A 12,690-nucleotide genomic window follows, 5' to 3' on the forward strand; every position below is an offset into this window, starting at 1 on the left:
GAAGAGGAGGAGGAGGAGGAGGAGGAGGAGGAGGAGGAGGAGGAGGAGGAGGAGGAGGAGGAAGAGAAGAGAAGAGAAGAGAAGAGAAGAGAAGAGAAGAGAAGAGAAGAGAAGAGAAGAGAAGAGAAGAGATTCCTTTCAGGGATGTATTTGCTTCATTTTCTGTGTCAGAAAGTAGGTGACTGATGTTCTTCAAAGGCCTTACCCCCTTCCATGGTCCCCACCACACACTTCAATAAGCCGGCCATGCTGGAGTGCTAAGAGTTTTAAGAACACACCCAGTATAACAGGGCTTTCTTCTGCAGTTCCTTGGCTTGGAATGAATGCTCTTCTCCCTGACCTGCATGGCATGGTTCTGGTTCTTGTTTTAGGTCTTCTCTCAAAAGCCACCTTCTCAGAGTGGCCCATTCTGACCACTGTCTTTGCAGTAATAGCCCATTTACCTGCCTCTGATCCCCTTCCCCACATCAGTTTGAAATCGTATCACATGTCATTATCTTACATAGAGTATTTTAATTTGCTTATTGTCTGTCTTCCCTGCCCTCTACTATTGTGGAAGTTCTGTGTGTAAGGGATTTCACCCTATGTCTCTGCTGTATTTCATTACCTATCACAACATAGGCTTCCAGTAATAATGTCCTTAAAATATATGTTTAAAAAATTAAAATTAGGCGCCTGGGTGGCTCAGTGGGTTAAAGCCTCTGCCTTCAGCTCAGCTCATGATCTCAGGGTCCTGGGATCAAGACCCACATAGGGCTCTCTGCTCAGCGGGGAGCCTGCTTCCCCTTCTCTCTGCCTGCTGCTCTGCCTACTTGTGATCTCTCTCTGTCAAATAAATAAATAAAATCTTTTTTAAAAAAATTAAAAATTAAAATAAACGTGGAAGTTATTGACTTAAACATTCCCTGGTAAAAACAATTAGAACTTTATTCCCAAATACACTCAGCTGAATCTTCCCTTCTTTAATCCTTCTCCTTCTCCATACTTTTATTCTTGGTCATTTCCTTCCTCCATTTTTATTCTAGAAGAAAACATAAGCAGCTGAGTTTATGTGTCTCCACTGCAACTGTAGTCTTTCATGTCCTGTGATGATGTCATAGCTCGTATGATGTCACTAGTGAGCCAGCCGACTGACACTGAAGAAAAAGCTGTGGAGAGAGTCTTCGTTGGGTCCCAAGACCTGGGTGAGAGCCAGAGCCAATGTTATTGCACACTAGAGCTTTAGGAGATTAAACACCAGGGAGGTGGCTTCTAGAACTGGACGTCACCTGAGAGAAAGAACGGGGGAGAAGCCATACCCCTGCCCCCCTTCGGAGCATCCCTCCCGTGCAGGCACCTGAGAGCTGGTGAGAACCTTTGGGTACCAGTGGTGGTGGAGGTCCTGAAGATGCTGCAAGCAACCCCGTGGGCAGCAGGCTGGGGCCCGTGGGGGCATGACCAGAGAGGAAAAACCCATCAGGTGCACCTGGTAATCCTCGTTGCAGACTGGTTGGTGAGCAACACTGAGACAGACTTTCAGTTAGTGCCAGTACAGAGAAGCAGACCAGGGTGTGGGAGTATGTGCTATTACACCCCATTTTGTGGTCCCCCAGTGGTGAGGCCAAATAGCCCGTGCACCTGAGAGCTCATCTCCTTTTACCTAAAGATGCCCTGGAGGCCCCTTTAGGATCTGGCTCCGACTCACGGACCTCCTCCCATGTTCCCCACCATGTACCCCACTACCGTGGAAGTTCTTTGTCTAAGGGGTTTCGCCTTGTGTCTCTGCTGCATTTCATTACCTGCCACAAGGCAGGCCTCCAGTAGTTATTGTTGAGGGTGTGGTGTACTGGCCAAGCGTGGGTTTGGGAGCAAAGATGCCTACGTCGCTTACTAGTTATGTGCCCTTTGTCCCCTTATCTGTAAAGTGGGAATAACGGTGTCTGCCTCAGAACTACTGTGCGGACCACATGAGTTAATACGTGTCAAGCGTGTAGGACAGTGTCTTCTGCACAGCTGACTGCATTTGGATGTTTATTAGTATCTAATCAGGTTTAACTGTACCATAAAATAGGTACTTCGCTTACTTATTTATTATTAATTTATTTATTTATTCATTCCTTAGAAAGAGAGCGTGTGCAAGAGAATGGGAAGGGGCAGAGGGGAGGGGAAAGAATCCAAAGCAGACTCCACACTGAGCACAGAGCCCAATGTGGGGCTCAATCCTACAACCCTGAAATCATGACCTTTCCCCCCAACAAGGGCTCCACAGCACGTTCTGCATAAAAATCTCTCTTCCCAGCAGGTAGCATTCTGGGAGGCTGGATCCCTGTCCCGGGGAGCATTGCTCCATGTAACCAAGTCCTCCACATCCTTGGCCATCTTCGTTTCTCAGGCAGAAGACAGGAGATGAGCGTTCTCTCAAGCAGTGGTTGTCCAAGGTCTTATGGCGACTAAGCGTGGCCCAGCGCATCCTGGTCCCACATGGTCCCACTGCAGCCTCCTCCAATAGTCACTGCCACTCCTGGAGAATTCACCAGCAACCAGGAATCATGCCTCCATCTCTGCTTCCAAATGACCTTGTAGTGTTTGTACCACATTTGTGTGTGTGACAGAATGCAGCAAGCTCTGGGTTGGACAGGCAGCAGATCAGATCTTCTTCTCGGTGTTACAGCTGGCGGGTGTGGAGAGGGTGACCCCTCACTACCTAGAACACCTGGCTCTCCAGAGAAATAAGCCGGGTTCCAGGAGTTCAGCCAGAAGCACACAGTTAAGAGTAGTAGGTGATAGCTGTCCTCTGGGGTCATGAGGTGACACATTTTGCTCTTAAACACTAGGTCCTCACCCAGGAGCTTAAATTACATGAGATTACCCAACCTGAAGGTCTACACTAGGATGACACCCAGATTCTCTGACAATCTCCTGAACCTGTGTGTCAAACTTCTCCAAACGTATCCGGCAATACAGTCATTTACCCCAGGGCTCTCTCTGAGCTCATCTGTGACAGTCTGAGGGGAGAGAGGAAAAGGATGCACATGTGTAGGCAGCCCCAGTCCATCACTTCTGGGTGCGTATCTTGTGCCTCAGCCAAACATACTCCCACCACTCAACTACGGGACTTTGCTGGAAGTAGAGCTAAGACGGGTTAGGATATCATATTTAGGAACCCAGAGTTTCCTGAAAATCGCTGTATTCAACAATCATCCTTCCCTAAAACACTCCGTGACTATTCGTACAGTTCAGCAGCTGAGACACCCAGAGCAGCACTCTGTAGTTAACTGGTGTCCTCACTCACAGTATAAAGAGTCCTGAGGGGAACTTCTGAGATCTCCCTCCTGCCTTCCTCCCTACCTGCATCTCGAGCTCTGGCTACGTGTATCAAGACAATAGCCCAAGGGAAAGAGAGAGTCGCCGGTGACCACATGGCCACAATGTTGAGGACGCACTTCATCTTTCACTGACACCAGCACTTTGGAAACGTGTCACCTCCCAAAAACCTAGGGCTTCCTAGAGAACTGGTATCTCTAAGATCTTTTCTGGGAAGTCAAAGATGATGGTATTTGCTCATTCAACAAACATAACTTTGGTCACCCCCTGTATGTCCAGCTACACTCTAGGCACTGGGATTCATATGTGGTCAAGACAGATCTATACGGGATGTCACAGTACCTACGTGGTAGGTGGGAAGGGCACTAATATGTAAAAGAGAATGAGATAATTTCAGCTCAACCCAATAGTTAACACAAATAACTAAAGAACATTGGAATAGAAAGTGACTGAGAAAGAGGGGCCACTTGGGCTACACTGGCCACAAAGGGCCTCTGCGTGAGGATGACGCTTGAATTGAGAGCTGAACGTTGTCTTGGAATCATCCACAGAAGATCAGCGTGAATGAAGACGGCTCCAGGCGGAGGGAAGAGTTAGAATAATGGTCTAGAGCTGAGGAGCTTGGCACAGTGAAGGATGGAGAGAAGCCTAGCCTCCCAGGACGCACACTCGGGAGGGCGGGTGGACACGGGACCTGAGAACCGAGCTTCAGGCATCTTAGGGGTTCAAGATTATTGTGACCAAAAAATTAGAGTAGTGGGGAAAGGTCCATCCAATTGGATCATCTGAACTATATTTGCATCCTACACTTGTGCTAGGAACCGAGAAGTCCTCCGTGGGACTCTTCATTTTGGTAGAGGCCCCCACTTGTGGCCTTGTGCCATGTGAGGGCACCTCGAACTTCATCACAGAGTGCTCCAAACGGCCTGGAAACTTCTGCCTTCTTCCCGGGGCTCCTCTATCCGAGCTGCCTGAACATGTCGTATAGAAGGGGATGGACTTGGTGGGGGAAGGCCAGACCCCAAAATCTTGTCTTTGAGTGAGCATATGGCCTGAATAAGGGGCCACGGAGCCCTGTGTCTTAACCTGAAAATGCCCACTATGAAGAGTGACCCATTTCCACTAAGAAATCTGCACACGGTGCTCAATTGTCCCATCTAAGGGGTGGTATCGGCTGCACATCTGGAGGAACTCGACACCGCACCGGCTTCCTGCTCTCCTGCAGGCTCAGACAATGTGTCTCAGAGTTGAGTAGATAGTTTTTAAATCTGTATTTTTAAAAGTTAGGGGAAACTAAGTAATAATACCAATATTTATCATAATAACCTGAACCAATAAAGAGACGTGAACACAGCGTCCGAGACGTAAGCACAGCGTCCGATCGCTCTTCTCCTTCGCCGTTGACTCTGCCCGTCCTCCATCTCCTCGTCCTCTTCCCGACCACTCCAAGGGGGAGTTTCTTCCCTGAGTATCTGCCATGTGAAGGCGAATGTGGCCACACCCAGGCTCAGAGACGTGGGAATGCTCCGTCCTGCTCTGACGGCAGATACCTGCTGTTATTATTTCCTGAGATGTCTCTGAGGACGCACTGACACGCCAGTCACAGAGCCGTCTGGAGCACACACCTGCCCTCCTCACCTCTGGTTACAGAGTCAGGGAGACAGAGTTGTTTTTTTTCTTTTGTTTTGTTTTGTTTTGTTTGTTTTTAGATTTTATTTATTTATTTGACAGACAGAGATCACAAGTAGGCAGAGAGGCAGGCAGAGAGAGAGAGGAGGAAGCAGGCCTCTCGCTGAGCAGAGAGCCCGATGTGGGGCTCGGTCCCAGGACCCTGGGACCATGACCTGAGCCGAAGGCAGAGGCTTAACCCACTGAGCCACCCAGGTGCCCCCAGAAAGAGTTTTAATGAGAACACAGCCAGATGGTGCCGTGAGGTCAAAGGGGCATGGATTGAGAAAACATCACTGAATTTGACACAAATTTATTTCAGGCAGCATTTACTGAGAAACATTTTACTCTGAACCAGCTACGTAATTTGTGGGGCGAGCCCAGAGTGAGAACGCAGTACCTCCAAGTGTTATGAAACCTTTCAAGACAGCAAGCCCTGCGTAGATGACATGCCCGAGAATCTGGCCCCGAATCCAGGTCAGGGTTAGGGTTACAGGTGCCATCCCAAACGCCTACATCCTGCGTTCAAGCAACTCGGGAAAAAACAGAAAAGTCGAGATATAAATAAGCAGTGTTCCGAGTAGGAAGAGATGAGCGTGTTTAGTATGACCCCACCCGTCGTGGAAGGGCAGACGTGCTCTCAGTCGGACAAGGCAGGGACGCTTCCCTGTGAAAGGAGCACCCGAGTTAGAGTCTGAAGCGTCAGAGAACTGCCACGCGGCCACGCAGAAGAGATCCTGCTGGATGATGGGAAGCGGTAAGACAGGTTCCCAGAGCGGTCGAGATTTCTGCTGCAACAAGCCGTTTCATCAAAATTATGCTTTGCTCATAGGCACAAACCTTATTGAAGAAGCAGAAAAGGACATTATGCACTGGGTAAAACTAACGTCCCCAGAGTTGGTTTAGGCTTGTTTTCCATTTCTTTAAAAATCTATTTTTGATCCATGACTCCTGCGGCGTGTAGACCTGGCGTCCGGGAGTCCTGGGCCCCTGGCCGTCGGCCCCGGTGGGCGAGTCAGGACTGGAGGCAGCGGGCGCCAGGGCCTTCCGGTTGGAGCTGTGGGAGAAGAAGACGATTTTCATCCCGAGGAAGGAAATTGGAGAGAGAGCGGGGCGGGGGGGGGGGGGGAGAAAGAAGAATGAGCCGGTAAGTTGGAGAAACAGAAGTAGAAGAGGCTCACCTGTGCTTTCTCGAGCAGAAGTGCCCCGCAAGCAGCACCAGCAGGCTGACTGCGGCCACGAGACAGAGCAGGGTCAGCACGGCGGAGTTCCCGCCGCCTGGGACGTGAAACAAGGACTTCAGTGTCCGAGGCTCTCCGTGGGCACCACCATCAATGCTTCCCTCCTTCCTAGAATGTTCCTCTGCATCTGAAGACTTCATCTCGATTCCTCCTGACTCGGTGTCCCCAGTCCCCACCCCATCTGTTGCCCAAGTCAGCAGGGCCTTCTTCCCTTTCTCTTCAGTACTCCAATCCCCTTCCTCCATTGCTTGGAATCTAGTGGCGCCCACTCTCTGCCCTTCTTTCTCTGGGTGGTCCCACCTCGGTCCTCTGGTGCAGCGTGTTCCCTTCTGCCTCCAAGCACCTCCCTCAGCAGCCCCAGGACCGTTGTTTCCCAGACAGGCCCCAGCTCTTTCTCACCCCAGTGGAGGACGATGTCCTGGCCTCCCAGACTGCTGTGTCTCACTCGGCAGGACAGACCGGCCGCCTCCCGGGCCGCCACGTCCAGGGTCACTCGGAGATACCACGTCCCGTCCGCGTGGGGCAGGACGTCGCCTCGCCGGGTGCCCCGCTGCTCCTGCTCACCCCGCATCCACATCACCCACACGGGCTTCGGGTGGAAGCCGGAGACGTGGCACACCAGCAGCAGACGGCCGGGACCGGGAGGGCGGCCGGCGGACAGCCAGGCCTCGGGCTTCACTGGAGAGAAGACGAGGAGACGAGGCGCTTAGGGGCACCCGGGCCGAGCTCCGTGACTCGGTGGTCTTCACAGCTGGAGTAATCACTTCCTTCCCTCGTTTAAGGAACAATCCCAAGCTCAAGCCCCACCCTCAAGCCTCCCAGCATGTGGACGCGGAAGGGCAGAACATGAAGCTCAAAGTGCCGGGAAGCTTACCTTGTCGTTCCAGTTCTGACTTCCCAGCTTGAAGGATTCCCGCCAGGAACCGAGGGCAGGTGCCCCTGAGAAGGGTCTGCACAATTTCCTTGATGTCTAAGTAGTTGTTGAGCACCTCGCAAGCCTTCTGAGCCGGACTCCCGGCTCCTGGAGACGGCTTCCAGGAGTTTCCTTGGAAACTCAGGAAATCGGAGCCTTGATACGCCCCATTCAAGAAGCTTCCCGAGGCCTTGCCGGCCTGTTCCGTACAGCCGGCTGACACCTGGAGCTCAAAGGGGTCTGGGGGTGGACAGAGCCATGTGGAAACAGTTACAGGGAAGGGAAGTAAGCCGTCTGGGAGCTTTTCTCTGCAATCACACAGCATGCTGGAGTCGGGTGCGGGAGGGGAGGGGATTTGTGGGAAGACAACGTGAAGGTACGGAGGTATTTAGGAATAATTGATGCAGACGGGCTAGATGGGAAGGTGTTGGGGCGTTGAGGGCCTGATGGAAGGGCTCCCTTGGCAACGGGTAGGTACAGGCTGGGCCTGGTTGACTCTCAGGCCGGGGACAGGGGAGGGCAGAACTGGCCGGAAAGGCCATGTCTGGGGTCAGGGGTGGTGGGCGGAAGACCACAGGGAGACACGATTGCAAGGAGCCAGAACACGGCGGGTTAAACGCTGTGAAGGGCTGTGTCCTTGCCAGCTCATCTGTGTCTCTGGTGGGTGGGCGGGGGGACTGGGGACGGAGGTGACTGCTGAGGCAGAAGAGAGAGCGAGAGCCCAGCGGGGACAGGGAACGGGTCAGCAAGACTGGGTGAGGTCAGAGCCCCTTTGGAAGCGGGCTGGAGCCTTCGGGCAGGTATGGGCTTGGGACAAGGAACTCACATTCGAACTGAAACTCGTGGGCAAAGGCCTGCACCTCGATGGTAAAGCCGTGGAAGTAGAGCATGAAGAGGTTTTGCAGGTTCTTCAGCTCCTGGGTGCTGAAGTTTCCCTGGGCCCAGGGCCACAGGAAGACGATGGTGCCCAGGACACTGTCCCAGCCGTGCGTCTGCAGCTCGCCCAGCCAGCCTGAGCCGTGCAAGGATGCCCAGCTGCTGTTGGCGAAGGAGGAGGTCTGGAGCACACGGAAGGAGATCGGCTCTTCTGCGGCTGCGCGAGGGGGTCCTGGGACCTGGGATGCTGAGAAGCCAGGCCATGCAGACAGAGTATGCGAGGATGGCGAGGGAGAGCCCTTGTGGGAGTGGAGCCATGGAGACGGTCCCACAGCCTGCACACACTCCCCAGCCCACGCCGCTCCCCGGGCCTGCTCCCTCTCCCCAGAACCAGACACAGGAGAGAGCTGGAGCAGGAGGCTTTGCCTGGTGGCAATCTGGCATGCAGACACCGAGGGCGTCCAGTGGGAGCCCTGCTCCCTCCCGCAGGTCCTCCCAGACGCCCCCCTGCTGCGCCCAGTCTCAGGCGCCTTCCCAGGGCCCTTCCTACCCTTCGCGCTTGCCCCGCGCTGGACAAGTCCCTCGGAGAACAGGAGCAGCAGGAGCAGCATTGCGGCTCAGTCAGGCGAAGGAGCCTCCACAGGCCTCAAACACCACTGCCCTCGGAACCCTCCTGCTCTGTCTGGCTTCCCCTGCCACAGAGAGGCACACCTCCCACTCTGCCCACTTCCCTGTCAGAGAAGCCCTCCTGCCTCCTCAGCGCAGCCCCCGGGGCTCTCATTTCCCCTCCGTCTCTGCCACTCTCTGGCTTCCAGGTTCTCTCCCTGCTTCCCCTGACCGCCCCTGTGCACACGCCCTGTCGGAGGGGTCCTGGCCCCGGACAGAGTCTGCAGCCCGGGCTGGCTGGAAAACGTAGGTCCTTCTGGCCTCGGAGGAATCAGGTCCACACGTGGGTTCTCGGTGTCCTGAGGGGGTGGACGAGGCCCACGGCGCTCATGGCCTGTCCAGCAGCCCCTCGTCCAGCGGCTGCAACCCCTTCTCCCTCTCAGTGGTCCTCCCCAACCCTCATCCTCTACTTGCCCCTGTTTTTCCCTCTCGACACTGCTCCCCCCACCACTCCCCTCCTCTCTCCCTCCCCTCACCCCCTCTGTCTCTTCCTTCTGTTCTTCTCAAACCAGCGTCAGAAGACACAGGACATCCGGAGAGCTGCTGTACCACCACCACGACAGGGAGCAGCTGTAGCCATGCAGGCAGCCTGTTAATAAGAAAAGGCCCTTGTGCCCAGCTTCCGCCAACAGACCAGCTACCTCTGTTGAAAGGGTCCAAGGGTGGGCTTGCCCCGACAGCGGGGAGACAGGTAATTCTCACTTGAGTGGTATGAGTGGGTCTGGAGGGAACACACAGGGGCCTTGGGTCCCCCACCCCAATTAGTCTAGAAGTCCGTGGGCAAGCCTCACTCTGGGTGTGAAGGGTGCTCAGCTCATGGCCTGGGAGTACTGGTGTCCCCTGGGGGTGTCTGGCCAAGAGGAGTTCCGCTGGAGCAAGGAAAGCATGCTGGCGGCCTGTCGTGTTGCTGGGAGAATTAGTTACCATGTGGAGTCCTTACCTGTGCTCCCCTCGGGATGCTGGCCAGGGTAGCCTGAAGCCAGTTGGAATACCGCTGTTCTGTTTGGTTTTCCTGGATTCATCAAGCTGATGTGAAGTCAGAACATACCTGTTGTCAAAATATTCATAAATAATGAATCTTGGAACACTGAAAAAAACAAAATTAAATTAAAAAAATAAAAAAAATAAAGTCTCAAACATTAACTTTGGAGAAACCTCAATCAAACAAACAACAAAACAAAACAAAACAAAACATTTGCCAAGGACAAAGATGTCAGAGACTGAAGCCCCTTGGAGAAAACAAAACAAAACAAACCTGAAATCTCGACTTCTCCTGTAGAGAGGACTCACAGAATCGTGACCAAACATTAGAAAAAGCCCATACCCCATCTTGTCCTGGTATTATTTCTTAATTCTAGGGGTAAAGAAAAGCCCTACAAAGTTTCAGACAAAATGCTGATTAGTTTCAAAGAAAAATGACACTGACTTCAGATACCTCCCACTCAAGGCTGTGGGGAAACATTTCAAAATTCTGATCTATTACAAGATCATCCCCAAATTTTTATTTAAGCAAGTTATCATTCTCTGATGCGACCAAAATTAATCCATATTTGAAGACTCAAAACCCCAAAGAATATGTCACACACTCTTTTCATGAAAGCAGTTGTCTGAGTAAAACCAAAATCGACCTGAAGGAAGCACCCAAGAAATGATGTGAGAAACCCCCGTATCCAAATATGTTAAAAAGAGAGAGTTAATTTTAAATAACTATTTAAAATGTATTTGTAAAGTTTTTCAGTGTTCCAAGATTTGTTTGATATTTCAGAAAAAAAGAGTCAGTAATAATGGAAGAATCACTTTGCATATCACCCCACCAAAGCCTGGGTGGGGAATGAAGAGAGAGAGAGAAATAGGATTATTTCAAACATCTCTTATTGACCAAGAACACAATGCAAAATGGAGTCAGGAAAATGGGATAAATCATGGTGTTTGTAGAAAACTAGACGGTGTTAGTGGTGGAGAGGAATGGAATTACAGAGATAGCGTGGCGGCCCTGGCATCAGCCAAAGAGGAGAAAGACGGTGCCATTCACAGAGGCCGATGATGCAAGTTTGCAGGGACGGTACTGAGGTGCACAGATCTGTCTGGTCGCGTTGAGACTGAGGCTCCAGGTGGAGGTATCAGGTGGTTCACAGCATGAGGGCTGTGGCATGGGGGGTTACAAACCTGCCACACACGTGGTGCCACAGCCAGAAGTGTAGGTGTCTACAAATCTGTCCCTCTTCAAATTACATTTGTAAGTTAAATTTAATAAGTATTACATCTGTATCTTAGAAAATCTACAAGTCTCTTGAAGTTTGGTCATTTATTTGTTCTTTCTTTCACTGATTAACACTGAACTATGTGCCAGGCTTTTTCCCAGGCGTTGAGAATATAACAGTAGAGCAAATCAAGAGTAGGGAGGGAGGCTAGAAACTTCTTGTCCTGGTAGGGTTCGGTATGAATAAAAGGACTCACACACATCAACATATATATGAATTCTACATCCAACTGCTGGGAATGACATACATCAAACATCCATGTCACAAGTAACTGTACTGATTTGAGGAATTTTAGGATCATGTACAATATAAAATAAAGCAAAAGTAAGTTGGGGATAAAACAGTTGCCTTATTCCACGAGAAATCACGGTTACGTGGGTAAAACCACACAACAGTTTGCTATTTGGAGGTTACGGAATCTGCAGGTCACTGTAATGAACTGAGCAAAAAGAAATCATTTCCTGATAGCAACCCAACAACGGTGAACAAAACCATTAAGGGGATTCCTTTTAAACTGAAAACACACAGAAGACAAATTCTGCAGGAAAAACACCTAACTTTAATTTCTTGCTACCTAAAATGGCATAATTATTTCCTCCTTGGTTGACAAAATTTCCTTAGTGTAGAAACACAGATTTTTACTAAAAACAAAACAAAACAAAACAAAAAAACCTTACCATTTGTGGTCAGGTCTCTTTTAAGAGGAAATTTCCCCTCCTACACTTGTGTCTGTCCCTCAAATTCCCAGATCCCTTTTGTAAAACTTCTTGCCCAAACTGAAAGGTTCCCTGGAAACCCATCACGAGTTGTGGTTTTAGACAAATTAATCTTCCTAAGAAAGAAAGGGTTGGGGGTGGGGGTGGGGATCACCTAGAATTGATTTAACACAGCAAACACGTTTTGGAACACGTTTGTGTAAATGTAAGGAGATGTTCCATCTGCTACTCCTGGAAACTCTGTAATCCTATGAGGACCTTCCTGTTCTTCCAGCAAAGATGTCTGATTAACAACTTTAATGATTTTGGAATAAACAATGTGAACTCAGCAAACTGTTCACAGAAAGCATAAAATAGCCTCAATTCTTACTACATCTACAGTCAGTAGCTGACCACAGTTTTGTGTAACAAAATCTCATCTTTGCCTCTGAAGGTTTTGCCCTTCCAGCCTAGCCTCAGGAAGAACATGGACGGGAGCGCAGACTGCCCTAGACCGTCGCTTAACCAAGCCTTTCCTGAGCCTTCCTCCTCTGCTAGGTATCGGCAAATGCTTCATCTTCCAACTGCACACACAGTCAGCGCCTTCCTATGGCTAATTTCCAGGAGGTTTAGAATTCCGTTCCTTCCTCATCTAATTCTAAAGCTCAGTGACATTTTCTGCCTGAGCCTCATTCTTTCTCAAAGAGATTTCCCTAGATAACCATTTCATTCATGTGAAGAGAGGAAGCCGACGTTGTCACGGATAACTGCAGTAAAAGGACATGAAAAGGCTTCTGGCTCAGACCATGCCCCTTGCCATGTTTTTCCTTCAGGTCCCCCAAGAGCTCAGTGGTGATGCTGCCATGAACTCACGAATGTGTCCCCGTACCTCCCACTTTTTGAAAACCTGTGTGAGAGGTCCTCGGCCCCGTCATCCACAGTCACCACCTGTCATGTCTGAGAGCAGTGGTGGCCGTTGACATGAACTGGACCCACGTGTCCTGAAGAACAGCACACTCTGAGGTCCTCACAGTGCCTAAGTCCATGAAAATCCCTGTCTTTCTCCG

General features: G+C 50.8%; 1 protein-coding gene across 2 annotated transcripts; it reads right to left on the bottom strand.

Annotated features, from left to right (window-relative positions):
- Positions 1-5,253: 5,253 nt before the first annotated feature.
- On the bottom strand, positions 5,254-8,744 carry LOC132026255 (T-cell surface glycoprotein CD1e, membrane-associated-like). 2 transcript variants are annotated; one of them, XM_059414167.1, is made up of 6 exons: positions 8,552-8,744; positions 7,952-8,248; positions 7,087-7,365; positions 6,612-6,890; positions 6,153-6,201; positions 5,254-6,028 (listed from the first exon to the last, which is right to left on the bottom strand). In XM_059414167.1, exons 1-6 carry the CDS (start codon positions 8,610-8,612, stop codon positions 5,854-5,856), a joined length of 1,140 nt encoding a protein of 379 aa, XP_059270150.1. In that variant the 5' UTR covers positions 8,613-8,744; the 3' UTR covers positions 5,254-5,853. The 2 variants fall into 2 exon arrangements, with proteins under 2 accessions (XP_059270150.1, XP_059270149.1); XM_059414166.1 differs by having other exon boundaries at positions 6,153-6,249; positions 8,552-8,743.
- Between the last annotated feature and the right edge of the window lie 3,946 nt (positions 8,745-12,690).

Source organism: Mustela nigripes, chromosome 10, assembly GCF_022355385.1.
Source record: "Mustela nigripes isolate SB6536 chromosome 10, MUSNIG.SB6536, whole genome shotgun sequence".
NCBI lineage: Eukaryota > Metazoa > Chordata > Mammalia > Carnivora > Mustelidae > Mustela > Mustela nigripes.

Excerpts from the sequence above, each read along its gene's own strand:
- LOC132026255 (XM_059414166.1), bottom strand. The coding sequence starts at position 8,612 with ATGCTGCTCCTGCTGCTCCTGTTCTCCGAGGGACTTGTCCAGCGCGGG. Across the intron at positions 6,250-6,611 it reads GGACATCGTCCTCCACTGGG|GCGGCGGGAACTCCGCCGTG; the intron begins GTGAGAAAGAGC and ends TTCACGTCCCAG. Across the intron at positions 6,029-6,152 it reads TTCTGCTCGAGAAAGCACAG|CTCCAACCGGAAGGCCCTGG; the intron begins GTGAGCCTCTTC and ends CTTCTCCCACAG.